The sequence below is a fragment of the Pholcus phalangioides genome, unplaced genomic scaffold (assembly GCF_987345545.1).
Source record: "Pholcus phalangioides strain wild (caught in Gottingen) unplaced genomic scaffold, Ppha-v1.0 ptg000013l_1, whole genome shotgun sequence".
Classification (NCBI taxonomy): domain Eukaryota; kingdom Metazoa; phylum Arthropoda; class Arachnida; order Araneae; family Pholcidae; genus Pholcus; species Pholcus phalangioides.
In genome coordinates, this window is record NW_028301606.1 from 21410440 (window position 1) to 21430636 (window position 20197).

Genomic DNA, 20197 nt, shown 5'->3' on the forward strand with positions numbered 1-20197 from the left:
TAACTTGTGATCCCCTGATTCATCGCCATTGATTGGGAGGTTACTCATAACTATGTCGTACGATAAAAAAAAAGATGAATATAGAGCTGTGCGCTGCGCGATTGAAACAAAAATTCGATAATATTTGTGATCATGTACTGAATCTCCCAAGTGTGCTCTCAAATATTGCATAAAACACAGGGTTTCCCATAAATTCCAAAATGGTATGAAAGCTCATAAAAATTATTATATATATAATTATTCATAAAGTTATTTTCTCACGAAGGGAGGAATTTTTGATACAGAAAAAAAATTACTTCAAATTTCTGTCGATAGTGAGCGCTGTATGAGTAATTTACGCTAAACTTCACCAAACCTGGCCATATCGCTACATTGCAATTTACTGCCATTAATGAGATGGGTTGGAAATGAAGGCGCTGTCTACCGGTGGTCTCGTCTCGAATTCGTTTTAGGGAAAATATATCTTATCTATATCCTTCCTGGGGTTCGAACTCGGGACCGTGACAGCAACATACCACCACGCCACTCGGGCATAGTAGCAATTCATGCTGTCACATAATTTTGGACCTGAACCTATTTTCAATCTCCAAAATGTTGGCACAGCTTTGATTCATATGGTTGAAGAGTAAAACAAGTTCACCACAGTGCTTCAGCCACCGATTTCAACATCACAATGAAAACATTACGTAACAGGAGAATTCATTTGTGACTGTAAAAATTCAAAACTGAGCTGTTAATCGTACATCCTGCATTTTATAGGACATTTTTTTATGTCCTATGTATAGATTTTCATATTTCCAGAGTCATTTGCTTTCATGCAGCGCTCTCTAGTTACAAAATTTTACACTAATTTTTTTTAATCAGTGTATTTAAAAAAAAAAATCATCCCTCGTGAGACTAACCTTTTCATCAATTTTTAGAAATTTTCAAACTATTTATGAATTTATGGGACACCCTGTACATCGATATACACACTCCCAGATTGCTATGATACAGATATATGGGTGCTCATTTTTCAATGATAAGCTTGGAGGGTGCTCACTATTCGAACGATAAACCTGAAGATTTTTTTTACAACAAATAATATTACACATTACACTTACTCATAGGCGTAAGCAGAATTTTCCGGGAGTGGGGGGGGGGGGTTTACGTTTCCTCCTGCAAAATAACGCTATTATCTCTGCTTGAGGAGTGGGGGGGGGGGTTCTAACCCCTCTTTGTGCACCCCAATGTACTTACTGCTATGTCTTTCATGCTGAGAAGTTCGGCTCTGTAACAGAAATGTTTGGGCAATTGTGGCCAAGGATATTCAACAACCAGTGAAATCGATTTCTCTAAAGGCGCGATCATAATATTCGGATTGTTTTTATAACCGTTGATGCTCTTTCTTCAGTGAGCTAGAGGTCATGTCAATCTAGGGTTCAATTTATGAGCCAGGTGGTACGGTCGGTCCAAAGCCAGAAATGGATCCACACACACACACATACACACACGAACAGAAGCATCGACAAGTACAACTTCTCCGAGGAAAATAAAACAGCTATTAAAGTGAGTTTAGTTCTCTCGAAGAAGCTTGTTATTATTAGAGCGTACTCTTTTAGGAAGTCTCAGACAAACAAACCGCCAAAACGGCCTGGGCTATTAGTGTGTTTTCGCGTGTCATCAATGAGGGACCACCCAAGATGATGATGAACACGATGATCCCTCATCATCATCTCCTCTGGTGAAAGTATTTAAGGCAAGCATGCGGGAAAAGTCAAAGGAATTTGTCTTTCACTTAACTCAACAAGATTTAATCATCGTCATAAAGCAGCATATCATTGTCAGTTGATATTTAACTACAATAAAATAACTGTTTGTTTTAAGCTGTGCATTCCATTATGCCAATGAGTTAAAGTATGCCAAATCCTTCTTTTTGAGCCGTTGATAGAGCTTGGGACGCGTGCCCGGAGTTAAAATTATCGTAATCAGTAATGTGAACGAACAGACGCTTTGTGTAGTAAGGAAATGCGTTTTGAGTGAGAAAATTACTTTAATCTAATTATACAGCGCGTCTCAAAGTATAATATAGAGAATGCGTACTATTTTTTAATAAAATATGAACACACAAAAGCCATATCCAAAAAAGTTTTGCACGAGATTATATAATTCGGTTTTGCAACAAATTTTCCTTTGCAATAATTCAGGCATGAATAACAAAATTTGAGTTATAACAAAAATTTGAATTAAAAAAAAACGCAAAAGTGTATAGAAAATCGTTTTAAACAATGCGATTTTTCCTAAAGAAGAGTAATTAATAACAGTCTCATAAAGTTGAATTGTGTATGGAGAGCGCTTCGGCATAGTATATAAAAGATTCAACAACTTTCACTATTGATTTAGTTGTAAAAATGCTACGCAACGTTCGTTTTGTGCATTGGGCCATTGTGTGCTTGAAGACATTGGTGACTGCCACCTACCGAATAAAACTAAAACTATTGTTTTTATAAATTCTTCAAGTAAGTTGATTCTTGGTTTCAAGCTGGTGTGAAGCATAAAAATTAATATACATGTAAGACAGTATGTATTACTTTTTTTTATCGGTAAATAGGCAGGGCTGAACAAATCTCAAGCCGCCATGGCGACTAAAAATTTTTTATTGGCGTCTAAAATTTTTTTTTTGTGTAGTTACTGAATTGCATGTTGAGAGCAGCACGAAATGTCTGGAATTTATAGCAGCATATCTGCCGACATGAAAGAGGGTCACTATGTTCAGAAAGACAAAAGAAACATTATATTTTGGACCTTTTTCTTCAGGTGAAAATGTTTTTTGCGCCTGTGTGAAAAATTGTTCTAGTGCCTAGATTTTTTTTTTTTTCACTCATCATCTCTAACCACTCTGTCACTCATTCACTAACTACTGCATCATTTATACTGATTCACTCATTCGGTCATTTCTCGCTCACTGACTCGTGTCGAACTGCTGTCGGTGAATTTTCCCAGTGGTGAATTTTCCGTCGATTAATTGTTGTTCGGTAAATTTTCCTAGCGGTGAATTTCATGGTTGTGAATTGTTGTCGGTGAATCTTCCGTAAATCCATCATTACACAGGTAACTAAAGTAGGTATAATTTAAATAAAAAAAACTGAGTCACTGGTAGCTGGAAAATATGTTTCAAACTTGCTAATTTATTCATAGATCCGCATTGAAAAATGTTTAATAGCTATGAAAAATAGTCCAAAAAAAAAGTCTAGAGAGAAGGGAGAGAACAGGTTATTGTGTTACGAGCGTATAATTCCCAATTACGGATTCAGTCAGAGCTATCCTCTTCGCAGCGTTTAACTGTGGGATCAGCACCACCTGGGATCGTACAGGACGTTCGCGTGACAAGCCAGCGTTTCGGAGGAGAAAAGCGCTTCGGAGGCGGTTGGTCCCGATCCTTGTCCCACGCAAGTTTACGTGAAAAGGAGCTGTGGTGTGCACTGCTCACTTCTCATACACCACCGAAATCTGAAACTGTTTTGCGATGCCTTTGCTGAGTAATCTACACACACAGTAAAGAGAGGGAAAAAGTTTTTTCCTGCCCTTGTGTTTCTATTCAATTTCTACACGTTAGATTTCTTAGAGGTAACAGAAAAGTATGGAAAGTTAACACAAAAAGACTTCTCATAGATTTTTAAACCTTTTTTAGGAAAATATAAATATTCTTTCTATAGAACTATGATCGGGTGTATATTTGGATAATACTTTGCAAACTCAGTACTCTCCATTATCCGGCCTAGTTTAAAAACAATAATACATCTATGAATTATAGTATTACCTTTTTTCAAATCTGTGTAATCATTTATCAGTGAGCAGTAAAATAAGTTTAAATAATTTTTGTAAGAACTTGGCCTACGTTTTACGTTCATGTTTTATTACTTTTGAAAGTGTGTGTATTTGTACTGTACAGCAGTGTTTCCCAACCTTTTTGATGTAGAGGACCCCCTTTAGTGAAGGTCAAGGCACCACGGACCACTTGTAACGAAGTTCAATTTCCACACTTCCTCCCCCATGAAATCTAAAATGTGTTGTTTTTTATAATTTGCATATCATTAAGATCCTCATTTATAAAATATTTTTGTTTACTTAACGGAAAAAAAATCCATTTTTTATTGAGAAGAAAATGTTTCACTTCTAGAAAGACGGAGAGGGGACATAAGAACAAAAGACATTGTCCAAAGGGGAACCATGGGCATAAAAGTGTTGAGAAAAAACCACTCTGAACCATAGTTGCACGGACCTAGGGACGATCTGCGTTATCCGAGAATTCTATCTGGCCCGCAGATCAATTAAAAACTATTTAATTTAATTGAAATGCCACATAGATCGTGAAGAAAAATTTGATGTGTGTAAGATATAGAAATAGGTGAATTATGAATATCAATTAGCACCCATAAGTACCTAAACACCGATCAAAATAATGTTTAAATACATTTCTATTTTGGGATTCATATTTAGCTCTCAAAGAATTAATTTAGGTGTTATACGGACTAGAAATATATTATTTCTAGACAAAAAATATCTTATATACCGGTCAAAATTCTTTAAATAGTCCAATTTATTTGAAACTAGCATCGTACTTGTATGAACTGATTTTTTACCATAGTAGACTTCCATAAGCAGTATTCATCTCTAATACATACCTGTATCTATATGTAATTTTTCCCCTCATTAATATTGCCGAAACCTTTTTCTCTTCAGCAAGGCTGTCGGTGACGCCCACGTGATATAAAAGTTTGACTAAAAAATCTCCTTGTTATTATTAAGAGCGGAGAAGAATCTGTCGAGGTTTCGACCCGAATCTAGTTGAGGAGCTGTAAGGAGAAGAAAAAAAATGTAAAATATATAAAATAAAGAAAATGATCCGAGAGGGATCAATGCAATGATGCAGGAAGATAAAAAGGGGAGGACCGTCGGTCATAGGTTATAACATCATGATGCGAGACCGCACAAATAACTGCCAAGCCAGGCACTAAAAACGCTATCAAGTTACCACGTTCCCAAGACGTTTTGGTATTCGACTCAGGTAACGATTCGGATCCACCCCGTGTACGTAATCTTACTTCCTGGCTTGTAAGGGAGAAAATAACACAAAACCCGCCTATATACATACGTATATAGCACCACCAGATAAGTATGTAGGACGAAAAAGAATTCCATGGAGCATGAGCTTCGTGAGCAGTGTTTCTCATGAGAATTCGCTCATGACATCAACGGACACATGATTTGAATGCTATTGTCTACATACCAGTGAAAACATGGCTATTCAACTGATGGATAGGGGGGGGGGGGAACTACAGTCAAAATCATTTATAACTCCCTCGGTTGTAACGTCAATAATCGGTGGTCCGAGCTGATTCGCGTAAAAAATAATGCAATCGAAATTTTTATAACGTCGTCGAAAACGCAACGATCTTGGATATAACGACATTTTTCATCGCCTTTGCTTTCGTTTTTTTTTTTTTTCGGCGTTTTCCCAATAAATTTCTAGAATTAGGGCTCAGAACATTGAGGGAATGTTTGTGTGTTCTTTTATTGATACCCTAACGATGAGAAAAAAATTAATACATGTTCGGCGTTTCGACTTGCGCATTGACAGTCCCGTATACGAAATATTGTATTCGCCCGTAATTTTGTCCTCCTCAACTTCTTTAAAATAAAAATGTCCCTTTTTTAAATTCATTTTAAGTCCCTGTTGATTTGCTTTAGCACTGTATTTCTCTCCGTCACCGAGGGTTGTTTAACTATTGGCAACAATTTTGGTGAGAACAGGTAATGTCCCTATTTTTCACGGTCAAATATGGCCACTCCTGATAATCATGAAATAACAGCTTCATGTACGCGTTCTTTGATTGCATCTGATTATATTTTTCGTTCAAAAATGTGTTGTAAACGTCAACCTCGGTTATAACTGAAAAATTACGTGGAATCTTCTATGTCGTTATAAACGAGTTTGACCGTCATTGCAATAAAACTAATTGAAACATTTCCTGCCTAAAACTGATGGTTTCGCCTTACTGTGTTTTAGTCAGGAAATGTTGGAATGAATACAATTTTTTTTTTACAAAATGATGTAATGTCGAGAGTATCACACTTTACTTATTATATCAAAAACCAGTAGAAAGATTCAGTTCTTTCTGTTCTTCGGTAATTTCTACGAGTATTTTTTGTACTTGCAGCATTGTGCGATGATTAGATACATTTTCACACCGTGGCGTCGGAACTAGGAGTGCTGTGGGTTTTCCAGCGTTCATAGTATCTTGCAATTAAGGGCCGAGAACGCCTAGAATCGATTCAGAAATCCAAATTTCCTACATTAAGTCCGAGTCGAGAACACACTAAATTCTACCTCACTCGTGACGCCCCTGTTTCCACATGTTTATCTGACTATTATGTAAAAAAAATAGGAAGAGGAAGTCCAGTTTTTGGAAGACATTCAGCTATTGCTGGAGGTTCATTTTGGAGCAAAAATATCATCCACACAAGGATTTCTTGACAGCATTACAGGAAAGAACGGTATTCCAAGCAACGAATTTTGAAAGGAGCGAAACAAAAATAAACTTAGATAGCGCTATGTAGGGGCAGTAAGTGAATGTGATAAAACATCCAAATCTGTATCTGGTGGTATTAATTTTGGTTAACCAATATATATTTAAACTCAAGCTAAAAAAAAAAGATATATTTTTTGTGGATTTTCTGTTACTTTCAATAGATTGCAGTATTTGATATTGTTTCAGAAGTTATCAGAATGATCATCAACTAAATTCGTATAATTTAAGTTTGATTTCCCATTCTGACGTTTCGAATGAATTTCCTTATGAATTTTTTATTCTACTTTTTGTAAAATTTTTATTTCAATTTTTTTTTTAAAGTTTTTATTCTAATTATTCTAATTGTTTATTACAATATTTTTGTGAATTTATTTCTTTCATTTTTGTATTAATTTAAAAGTTCGACAGAGGATTAAATAAAGCACTTATTGATATATTCTTTTGAATGAAGCTTCCAATGCAGGGATCATTAACCTTTCATACAGTGCTGGAAAAATTCAAACTTTCCGTGAAACCAGCGGGCCACCATACCAAGTCACACTGCAGCATTCAGAAATGTAAAATGGAATTCAGATTCTCAAGGAATTGATGCGATGTAAAGTGACCGTGGTTCCAAGAAAAATGGGGTCAACGGAGCTACTTTGCGGGTTCCCGGGACAATTTTTATCATTTTTTGTTTGTTTTTTCACACTATAAATTCACCATAAAAAGGCCCGTGATAAATCTAGCCTGGGGGCAACACCAAATGCCCCGGTTACATCTAACATCTTGAGCTGAAATTATAGTGTTATTTCGCAAGAAAAAACGTAATTCTCCCCCCCCCCTCTCCACTTTCAGAAGAAAAAAAAAATTCTGAAACTTCCCCCTTCCCTCGAGAAAATCCTGCCCACGCCTATGAGCCCTACTGTTGGATATGGAGGCCATGATCATGGTATCTTAACGGATTTGCCCACACGACCCCCGAGTAAAACAAAGCATCCAAAATAATTGAAGATTTTTATTTATTCTGAAACCACATTTCTTTTTTCTTTTTTTTCACCAATTGCGAAATTACTTTTCGATTATTTATTTCTCTTTTTAGTTCTGAAACTACTTTAAATGATGCTGATATCAATTCTTTCAGAAAATTCTGAAATCACTTTTTTCAATATTTCTCGAAATTATTATTTTCAATTGGACGGTTTTTATATAAAAGAACACAAGCGCCATTTCTAGAGAGCATTTTGGAGATATACTGACATCTGAATAAAAAAGCCGTCCAATTATTCTGAAATAATCTCTCACTAATTCAGAAACTTTTTTTTTTGCCATTCATTTCGGAGCAATACCTTTTACTCATTCCGAAATTATTTTTCTTCCAACACTTCTGAAATTAATCTCTTCATTAATTCTGTAGTAATTACTTTTAAATTTTACTCTACAAATTCTGAAATTATTTCTTTCTCTAATTTTGAATTATTTCAAATGATGCTGATATTATTTTTCCCAGTTATTTCTGAAATCCTTTTTATTTTCAGTATTTCAAGAAACATAATAATTTTTTTTCATTAATTCTAGAGTAATATCTTCCATCAATTCTGAAATTATTTTTCAACTAACTCTGAAATGATTTCTTTCACTAATTCTGAAATTATTTCTTTCACTAATTCTGAAATTATTTCTTTCACTAATTCTGAAATTATTTTTTCATCAATTCTGTAATAATTTCTTCCACTAATTTTGAATTTTTATTTCGTTAATTTTGGAGCAATATCTTTTAACTTACTCTGTAATTATTTTTTTCACCATTTCTGAAAATATTTCCTTCACCATTTTTGAAAATATTTCTTTCATCATTCCTGAAATTATTTCTTCCCCTTTTTTAACTACGAATTTCCACATCATTTCTTAAATTATTCATTAAGGGATTTTATTTCATTATTCGTTTAGGGGGGGGGGGTGGGCTTTCATTTGGGAAGTTTACAAACATTTCTGTAAATTTTGTATGCATTTGTCAATGTCAACTTTTCCCCTCCAAAGAAAACGAGATTAAAGGTCTAAAATGTGTGTGACTCCCTGAACTTGTTAAAACGACCTTGATAATGTGTCAGATCAAATATAATGGTCTTTCAATGTTTTTATTGCTATTTCTTAAAATACGGGCTACGGCAAAATGCTTTGAGGGTGCATTGAAGGCCCCTGTTCTAATGGCTATCCGAAGCCAACGCAAAATACAATAACCTCCATTGTTTTTCACGGTTTGTTTGTTTTTTAAGTACATTTTAAAAGATGACTTATTGAATGGTAAATATCTACTGTCATCGTTCCTCTAAAAATATTCAGTTCATTCGTTTGAATCATTCCTACCATGTGATTGTACAAGAAGATTATGTGTCATTGTCGTAGCACATCAAACAAGTTGCCGTCTTTTATCTGTCGAGACAGAAAGGGAATGTGTTGTCTGTCGGAACATCATCGGTATCGACTTAGTTATCTGCATTGAATGAAGAAGAAAAAGAGCTTAATCCTATAAAAAAAGCCGAAAAATCGTTTTCTCTTAGAGAACGATATTTTTGACACTTTACCGCAGCCGTGAGAAAAAATACGGAAGTCGCATGAGCACTAATCAACCAGCAACAGTTCAAAGGTTCGATGGCTATTCCAGGAATTATTGAGTGGAACGCTTTTTAACTAACTAAATCATTTATTTTCGAGAAGACACATGGTATACTTCTGGATTATCTTCAAGGAGGAGAAACATTGAGGTAGGATGGTTGGAAATATTTATCTTGTGACATTTTTTTACCCTTCAATATTCCAATATTGAACGTAAGATCAATAAACTTATGATCAATTTCGGATTATAAATGTTTAAATTAAGGCTGAGAATGATTAAAATTTTTAACTGGTGAACCAAAAGATCTTAATCGATAAATAGACCAATTAATCGATTTTTTTCAAATGATATTCATTCAGCGCAAACGTAGTGTTGGAAATTACAGTGGATTCCGCTTCTAACGTTTCTCAAAAAATATCCTGAAAAAACGTTGTAAGCGAGAAAACGCTTTAAACGGGAAATCATAATGAGAATTTGCTAGAGTTGGGACAACGAAAATGAGTCGTGCTAAGCGGGAAAACGTTGTAAGTGGGAACGTTATAAGCGGGACCGACTGTATATAATATTAATTGATGCTATAAAAATATATTCTATTCATTTAACGCATCTATCCGCCTTGAAAAGGACTCTATGAAAGTGGTTATTCTAAAATGCTTTGTAAAAGGTGTTCTAATAGGAGATACACAGTTGCGTTTCTAGCAAGAACTTGGCAAAAAAAAAAATAATAATAAGTGATCCAACCAACTAATAAACCCAAAAGTGAAAATTTACTCATTCATGTCTATGGCATAAGAAGGACGATATGCTGAACATGCTTGTCATATACTGGAATTTCTCAACTTGGATGTTGTCGGAGTTTTTTTTTTTAAATCAGCAATTTATAGAAATCATCAATAGTTTTCGTTAAATCGACTCGTGTTTCCTCATGTCGAAAAATATGATCAAAATATTGATTCAAATATTTTTAAATACGGTCACTTATCTGAAATGTTATAGATAGGAATATAATTTAAGACATTGCATTTAATCGATTTAGTCAAATAAATGACGTTGAAATATAAACTTTTAATAAAAATCTTAGACCTAAAGAAATTAAACTTTTAATCGAATTTCGATCAGATTGATTGATTCGATTAACTCAAATAAAATTTTTTACTGCGATTAACCGACCCGATTAATTGGACTAGCCTTAGATTAAATCAATTTCTCGACATTTTTATTAAATACAAACGTGATAAATCGTTGTTACGGTAAATGTTATAAACCGGTTACTATGCATACTTAACAATCGTCATGGCAAGTTAATCAATTTATCACTTTCACTGAGATTATGCATAATAACCAAGTGTCGTTGATAAATTTGATAAATACTTGAAATTTATCGTATTTATTTGTGATTATGCATATCCTAGTGTAATTGGTGAATAATATCAATATGAAACATTTCCAAAAGAGTCTACTACGCGCAATGGCGCCCGAGTGGTGCAGTGGTAAGATGCTCGTCTTCCGCTATGAAGGTTAACGTTAAGGTACACGGTTCGAATCCGGGCAAGAACATCAGAAACAAGTTCTTTATCAATCGAGCCTGGGATGACAACTTCGTTTCCCACCCAAATCCAATCGTTGGAAATTGCCGCATGGTGATATATGACCAGAGTTGGTGGGCGGTAAAGTAGTATGAGTAATGAATATAGTCAGACCCCGGTGCAATGATCAATTTTACGATCGTACCCCGATATAATGATACAATGCATGCATGAATAGTATATCATATAAGCATGATACCAACGACACGACGCTTGGGGTATTATGCATATTCGTCGGTATTAAAGTGATAAATTTGAGGAAATTCATCAAACTTTCTAAAATGCAAGTATGCATAAAATAACTTGGTAAGTATGCATAATAACTGATTATTATGTATAATAACAGCATTTACCGTAACAGTTATACAAATTCTTGTGTGTGAAATTTTAATTGTTTGTTTAAACTCTGGCTCTCTTTTTGGCAAAAGGGTTCTTAATCTATGGGTCTGATATGGGTAGAACAAATCCCCTTGAAATTCGGTTATGAATTCTTTTGTTAGGCCCCTGCTTTCAGGAGCATCAAAGCGATTTCAGCGGACCAGGCTGGAAGCGAGAAGTTTTTTCTTTTTTTTTGGGGGGGGGGGGGCATGGTTTCATGAGAGGATTTCGTGCTGAATTTTTTCAAGAAGTCGGCATTCGAAAATGCATAGCATTATTTAAGAATTCATAGAAATGCTGGAAAAAAATATTAACGCTCCTCCTAACAAAAATTATTGAGAATTTAGAATTGTGAGAATTCGAAATTAATGAAAGGTATACACAATTTCAGAATTGAGAAGAAACACATAATTCCAGAATAAATGAAAAAAAATAAATATGCCTGAATTATAATGAAAGAGATGTATAATAATTGATGGGAAAAATACCAAAATTGGTGAAAGAAATATGTTTAATGTGTTGAAGAATTAATGAAAGAGAAATGAAAAATTAATTCCAGAATTAATGAAAGAAATGAAAAACGAATTCCAGAATTAAATAAATAAATAAATTAATTAATTATTAATTATTAATCAATCAACGAGAGAAATTGAAAACGTTTGATTGGGCTCAGAAAAGTTGGCCCTGCCCAGTGCCGCTACTGGTTTCGCTAATTTTGAAAACCAAATCCTTTGTTATTTAGGAATGTGTGTGGAATAAACGTTTTTCAATTCGAAATGAATTGGTGATTTTGAGCCAATGAAAATTAAAGATCCCTGCTGGTTTAAGGCAATTTCCATGATTAATGCTCGAAATTGAATATCAATTTTCAATTTTTCTTACTACATCAATGGAATAAGTCAAAAACTAATCAATAAAAATTCATCATTCGACCGAATTTGACTCCATTTTGCGGAGACTGGATTTCTTACAAGAAAAAACTTATTAATTGCAAAAATATTCGTAATTATGACGTTTAGTTATTTAATTTGCTACCAAATATTTTAATTGCATTTCCTTCTTTTGTGGGAGAAATGATAGTAATTTGAAGCGCATTCTGATGACGCAATATTTAGTATCAAGCCTCATTCTTGTCGTTTTCTTGTCCAATGAAATTTCTGAACTGAACTTCCAGCAGGTGCTCATTGGATAAGAGCAAAAATGGAGAATCACGCAAGCGCAGTGCTCTTCGAAGGTGAAACGAATTGAATGATAAAAAGGAATAACACTAATCTCTCCCCAAGTTTGGATGCAGCGTCGCATATCTGGCTATTATTCGCCAATTCATTTTTTTATCTGCTGCTTCAATCAGCAACAGCAACATCCAATTCTTGTTCTAGAAAAGCGTTTTAAAGCATTTAATATCATCTTAATGTAGTGTTGAAATTGCATACTAAATGTATTGTCGATTACCATCAGAACGCAAGATTTCAAATTTCTGGATATCTTACAGAAATTCTAATTCTTTCTGCAATTTTTAAGCTTTTTTTTTTTTTTTTTTTATCACAGTCGACGCTTGTTATAGCGACTCCCTCGTTCCACGGGAAGGTGGGCGTTGTATTGAGAGATCGTTTTGAACGTTAAAAAAAAATTAGCTTCCTAAAACCCTTTAAGCGGCAATTATAAATCACTAAACCTCCCTTCAAAATGTCATATCCTTTCAAATGAAGTAAGCTTCCTTCAGATTTTCAGCAGGTGCAAACTAAAGGTTATAGAGAAAAGCTTCCATTGAGAAATTAGCATTGCAATCTGGACTCGTCAGTGATAAAATAAAAGGCTTTTATGAAGACGAGATACCTCGTCAATGCCACCTAAAGGGTTAAGAGAATTCACATTTGAACGAAATAAAAAGTTATATTATTCATTTTGTTATAATGTAAGCCAATTGATTTCCTATTGTGAGTTGAAGACTTGGTCAACTTATGGGAAAAAAATACCAAACAATGAATCACTCACGACATGGTTTGACTCATGGGCTGCGACTCGGCGGTTGAGAAACAGTGATGTAAGCAGTTGCAGTGAAAGTGCATCAGGTTAGAAGATATTAATAAAATTGAATAATTAATTGCATGCACATACCTATGTACTGAATTCTCCAATATTAAGGTTCAAGGTCAAAGACAATTTTGTCGAACGAAAAACATGGATTTTGTACATTACAAGCGGGGCAGAGCTAAGTTCGGACGTTGTATTGAATTGAATGGTCTTGTGATTAGTCTCAATTGAATGGTGTATTTCATAGCATCGGATAATTAGGAAAAAAATTTTGGACCTACCGCGTTTTCAAAATATTTTGATTTTAATATAATAAATAATTTTACTATTTAATATGATATTTATAATTTTACTGTTTTTGTATTGTCGGAATAAGGATAATTATTGAGATGTATCAGTCTACGCTTAGAACATTTGTCTAATATGTTAGATTGGTTCCCCCTCTGCGAGTTTATTTTGTGGGTGCCCTGTATTCCATTTCCAAAAGTAATGTGAACTTTTTTTTTTGTTATTTTACTTGCATTTTATCCTCAGATAAAACGTATATGTTAACCTCCCCCGTTTTAAAGTTATGCCTGCAATATAACTTGATATCGAGTAATTTTTGATTCAGCAAGAAAATATTGAGTACTTGGAAATTTTGTGGATGGTATTTAACAAATTCGAGGAAAGAATTTCTAAGGAAAATAAGTGATTCAACTCAAATATTCAAAGGTATTGCTCTAGCTCGATTTCCTACGATCTACCTGGAGTTTCGAGGTATATACAGTGGATCCCGGATCCCGCTTATAATATTTTTCGAAAGAAATGTCATGAGGAAAAAACGTTGTAAACGGGAATACGCTTTAAACTGGAAATCTCGATGAGTATTTGAAAGAGTTGAGAGACCATGAAAGTATTTCGTACTAAGCGAGAAACGTTCCAAGTGGGAACGTGTAGGCGGGATTCACTGTATTCAAAGATATAGAATATATAGTACAGCAAATCCGTTATTGGTTTTACAATTATCGCAATTTTTTCTCTTGTAATATATGTCAATGTTTTTCTGTTTATAATATGTTTTAATGAAAAATACGATAAATATTTAAAACGGGAAGTGAAAGAGAATTTGGGTGAGTAGGTAACAGATAGACTATTTGGCGACCTCTCTGAGGCTTCCTTGGCGATTTTTGAATTCTTTTAAAGAAATCGGCAGCAGCAACCCTTAGTTTTAGCAAAATCCCCTTTGAGTGAGCATTGCCCGGTCGGAAAGGGCCTTTGAATGTAAAGCGAGTTTTCGAATGAAAAAGAGGAGAAAGAGAGTCAGAGGGCACCGGTTCAATTCACCAACACACACCAAAGAGAAAAACCTTTCACCAATGTTCAATATACACCACACTTTGATGTTTCCATCATCATCTCGATGTCCCAAATAATGATTATTGAAACATGTGAATATTAATTTTGAAGGTGTGAACGACCCCCACAAAAATAATTTGCTTTTACATTAATATGAGAAAGAATCCGACTTTTCTTGACGTTCTGCCAATGTGATCTTATTTCGATTTATTGTTTTGTATAGACTCACCGTGAGCGGCTGTAAAAAAACTTGACAGCGATGATGAAGTACTGAAAAAAAGTTAATAAGGGAAAAGAAGAGCAAAGAAAATACACTGGAGGATTAGTGCTTTTATTGAATTGAAGTATATGATGAGTATCGGTAGGAGAAAAAGAAGCACCGATTGCCTTCGGGGCTCTCTCAAACAAGTTGTTGCGACCACTGCGGTTGTTTTCATTTTTCTGTTCGGAGGATGCAAGTCGACGTCTTTTGGAACATGGATGTGAGTACAACTTTATAAAAATTATTTAGCTTTGATTTATGTAGTTTTTATCATGCATGAAAAGAGTGAATGGCATAGCCCAGTGATGGGAAAACGTTTTTGTTGCAGGCCGGAAAACAGTAAGAAAAATATTTTGGCAAGTCGGACATATTCGGATATTGATTCATAATTGGAATTTTTATGCTTTGGAATGAAGTGGCGGAATGCGTTGTATAATTCGGAGACAGCCATGATTAGGGTCGTCCAAAGAGCATCATGAGCCTCCTGGGCCAAGTGATTTTTCTGAGGCCCTACCTGGTCAATTCTCGAGAATTAAAACCCATGCGTTAAGACGGCACTGGCCATGATTTCATTACAATTGAGCGCAATAGTTTATCCTTTACACCTGTGAAAAATAAATACGTATATTCTAATAACTTTTACGCATATTTTTAAGGACGTGTTCCTTTTTTTGCTAACGCAAACGTTTTCAAATAAATTTCTATTTAAATTTTCACCACTATATTTTCCATATGCAAAAAATGGACTCCACCCCCTTGAATAAATTTCTTTTAAAACACTGAAATTGAAATTTTTTTTACTATTATTTTAAAATCAGTGGCTGGCCGGATAGAACCTCTAAGTAGGCTGCATCTGGCCCACGGGACATCGTTTGCCTCATCACTAGCATAGTCAATCAGTTTTTAAGGTCCTTTCCCCGAGGCTTCAAAATTTCGAGCTTTCAAAAATGACTAAAAAATATATTTCTTTTTATTGCAAACTAAATGCAAAAAAGTTTCGTGTCAATAGGTTAATCGGTTCTCTCAAAATGAAGGAACGAATGCCAGTGTAAAAGTATTAAAGAAAAGAAAAGGATTCAAACTTTGAACGTGTTTTTCTCAGATCATCTCAATTCCTGAAGTTTTTACAGCTCATCCCCAAGTTTTAAAAAAGTACTGCACCAAAAATTCTGAAATTCTGTAGAAATGTTTACCCGATATGTGTTAGTAAAATAGAGTTGCGATTTGGCAAATGGTTAATGGAAAGTAATTTTAAAATAAGTTCAAACTTTTAAAATTCACAAAATTCTAACTAATGGTCAGATATTCAAGTTCTCGAGGTTCATTTCTCTAACACGTGTCGCATAAATATTCCTACAAAATTTCAGAAATTGTGGTTCTATTGTTTTCTTTGCAAAAGCTACCGGATAAGATAAAAAAAACTGCAATTCTTATATATAAACTTCTTATATATTTTTATTACAATGAATATTCGTGTTAGATTTACGCTGTAATTCATTTCTTTTGTTACATTTGGTTTGCGTTAATGGAGTATTTTTCAAAGTCAATTCTCAAAAATCAACTTTAGGGGGTTGTGTGCACGACTTAATACCACTGCATGTTATTAGACGTCATCGAAGCTCTAAGGATTTGTATTTTCAAAAATATCGAATCGAATTCCCTATCGGCATGGTATTATAAGAAAAAAAAATGTAAATTTCGATAATGTGATTTTATTTCATACCTAAAAGAGATGTACAGGGTGCATGGGTAACATGACGTAGGGCATTTTACTGTTGATCCTAGAGGCATACTCCCAATCAGAAAAAGTATCCAAATAACGAGTAATACTCAGATATGTCATTCATGTTTCAAGGGTAAAATAAAAGAAAATAATTTTTTATACAGTACACGTGTGTGTCCAAAAGCCCAGTTAGAAAGTTGTAACCCTGTCTCGCCTGACGCCATTTTTTTGCGCATTTCTAAGTACAATATTCACCGAGATATTCATTCGAATTCGAAAAAACGGAAGAAAGTTGGGAAAAAGCAGCATTAAAAAATGCGTGTAAAATAGTTTTTCCGGCTTTCTCTAATTGGAAGTATGCAGAAATACGATGCCTGAGAATGTTTGTCTCTCATATTGTTTAAAATTGGTTGAAAAAGAGCATGAGTCATCATTCGGACAATTGGATTGTCATCCACCATGTCTGGTGCTAAATGTAATCGGTATCCTATGTGACTTATCGTTGAGGGAGAGATGTCTCAGGAGTCATTCGACTCTTCCTGTATCCACTAAGAATCTTGGTAAAATTTTGATGAAAATTTAACTAAGAATAATCGTTGTGTGAGTATTTATAAATCTGCTGAATCCGAAAATCGACCATAGTCACTATAGTATGACTACTACTAAAGAGACATGCACTTCGTCCATATTCCTCTGCGGAACTTCTAACGAATTGGTACATGTTGGAATTGAACCTTCCGTGAAGTTTGTTTTTGTGTAATGCTTGTGATGTGTAGTGCTGCCATCTGCAATCAATTTTTTAAACTATGAGTTTTTTTCTCAACTCATAGTTAGTGAAGTGTACCGAATGAATAATTGTAACATTGTAGAACTGTTGCTCTCCCCGGCGAGACTTTTTAACGGGGAGATCGGCTCGCATTCGCGCCCCGAAGGTGGGAACCGCAGAAGACCAACTTCAGCCGATCACCACTGCGGCGATGTTGGGGTTTGAACCCGGATCCTCGCGGTGCGAGTCCGTCACTAACTATAGTATGACTATGAAAACAGTTGTGCTCGGGGATTTGGTCACACATCTCTGAATATATATCGTTGTAGAGGGATAAATATCTGAAAAATATCGTTGGATAGGGATAAATATCTGAAAAATATCGTTGGATAGGGATAAATATCTATAAATATCGTTGCAGATGAATAAATATCTGAAAAATATTATTGTAGAGGGATTTATCGTTATATCGAGTATCGTTTTATGTGAGGTTTCACTGTATTTTAAAATTATCAAGTGAACCGTGAGCGGATAAAGCGAAATACATCTTTTTTTTTTTAATTAATTAGTTCATAGCGTTGTAAAGTTTCGTCACCGATCTATAAAATTAGTCTTTATATATATGACTAATATACATGCTCATAAACGTGAATTCATTGCATCCAGACTATTATTATCATCGAGAGAGATGTATATGAAGGGTTTCTACGAATTCCATTCCGAACACAAAACAAGTCCAATTCAGATATGTTACGACAAAACCTTCCACGCAATAAAACAATTTAAACAGTTAAGTAATCAAGGATTAAATAATGATTATGAGATCGAATCTATAGATTTCAAGATGTAAACATAAAATTCTTTATCCAGACTGGAAGAGAGGTTCTCGGAGCACGAGTTCATTTTCTTCTCAACGTTTCTTCAACGTTAAAAACATCATCAGGAGGAGTCACGCTATTTAATTCAAAAGACTGTCCAATTATCGAGAAGCTTGTACTTCGAAATCAAAATCGGAATGTTAAAGTTTACTGCCGGGCTCTAGGACTGGGCCTCTTTTAAGCTTGTACTTATGTTTTTTTTCCCCTTTATCAGGTGTTCCGTTGTTCTGGTTATTCATTGTGAAGTTTAAAGTGATGTCCCATGAGTGTCATCCGTATGTCTAGAAATAAAGCAGCGCGACAACCAACCAGTTTAGTTTATGATTCTTGCCTTACCATCACGGCTGGACGAATCCCGGGCGCCAGCTTGCCATGACAACTAAAAAGTTGGTATTGGCACCTAAAATATTTTTTGGGTAGTTAATGAATTGCAGGCTGAGAGCAGCACAAAACGTTTGCAATTTATAGCAGCATGTCTGCCAACATGGAAGAGGGTCACTATGCTCTGAAAGAGACAAAATAAGCATTATTTTGGAACTTTTCTTCAGGTAAAAACTTTTTTGAGCACCTAAAACTAAGAATTTTCGGCACCTAAATATTTTTTCCGGCGCCTAAATTATTTAGCGATTTTTGCTGCCCTGCTAACCACATTCTTCTAGACCAGTGGTTCTTAAGGGGTCCCCTACCTTATAATATGGTACAGAACTTTCTTATGTAGAAATATTATAAAAAATATTATTTATCTATTGGTTGATTCCAATTTTTTAATACATATATTTAATTTTGTACGTTGTGCTATGCCATGAGAGTGAGAGCTGGAAAATGTTTCATGATGTGATTATTTAAGAGGGGTTGAGAAAGTAAATTTGTGTTTATTGGGAGTGTAAGAAAATGAATCAAAGTTCACTGGGGTACTGTCCGGTACGGGTGACATTGGGTTCGTACCCTACAGCTGCGACAGTGTTGGTTGGCTGAAGTTGGTTTTCTGTGGTGAACTACGAGGTGCGAATTTGAGCCGATCTCTCCGATGAAAAGTCGCGCCACAGAAAGCAACAGGCTTACAACGCTACAATTATTCAATCATTATTTCACTAATAGTTAGAAAAATTGACGGCTCATGGCAGCACTACACATAGGAAGCATTACACAGGTTCGCATGCACAGCTTCCAGGATGGTCCAGGTCTTCTTCCACCACCTGCTAAAGTCTCTTCATTGAGACAGAGCTGCTGGATATGATCTGGTTAGGAGGAGGAAGTACAAGTTACATTCGTGGGACATCAATTTAAAATTCACAATGACTAGTCAGAACAAAGTAGCACCTCACAAACCAGACCATTTTATAAGAAATTCAAACTGGTGGGCCGAAAAGGCATTCAGCATTATGGCGTCACTGAGAGAAAAACAATCGGTTATAACCCACGAGTGAACATCTTTTCTCTTTACTGGTGGCCAAAAACTCCACCAGTTAACGTGTGTTTAAAGGCTTGCTACAGTATAAGTTGTAAAGTATAAGTATAAGATGCGATCATGAGTCGGTCAGTTGTTGAAAAGTTTTTGAATTGCAGCTACAAGTGAATCTTTGAATCGAGTATTCAGTAATACAACTTGGACACTTCCTGATGATGATATCAACTATTAGCGGTGTGGAAACGTTGACAAGAAAAAGGAACTCGAACTCACGACGGCCCTGTCCCCTGGAAGCTCTCCATTTCAATTGACAACGTCCACGGAAAGCCTTAATGAATTTTTTTACTCAAAGTTTGACGTTGTGCCAAATGCATTTCATACAATACTGGCAAAACTTCAAATCGAAATTCGAGGTTTTCTTGGGAAAGTGTGCGCATTGTGAAGAACTTTGAGGTATAATTAAATAGGATGAAATAATTAGAAGATCTGATAAGCTTTCTAGAGAGTGTCCAACATGATTAAGTACACTTAAATGAGTAACACTATTCAACTCCGTGTCATTTTCTGTAGGTAGCGAGTATTCACTTCCCTTTCCACCAATAAATTAACTCTTCTACTTTAGACAGAGAGAGATCCATCATCAGTAAGCACGTAGG

The 20197-nt window shown here is 35.0% G+C and overlaps 1 protein-coding gene across 3 annotated transcripts in view; it reads left to right on the forward strand.

The window, feature by feature from the left end:
- Positions 1–20197, forward strand: part of LOC149078755 (protein Wnt-5b-like) — a 256727-nt gene that overhangs the window by 174354 nt on the left and 62176 nt on the right. For 2 of the 3 annotated variants that reach the window (XM_089240862.1, XM_089240861.1), the window contains one exon: positions 14728–14986. In XM_089240862.1, the coding sequence (XP_089096988.1) occupies positions 14853–14986 (134 nt within the window). In that variant the 5' untranslated portion in view covers positions 14728–14852. Of the gene's footprint in view, positions 1–9283; positions 9317–14727; positions 14987–20197 lie in introns of those variants that run through there. The other variant, XM_089240863.1, reaches the window with a different exon arrangement.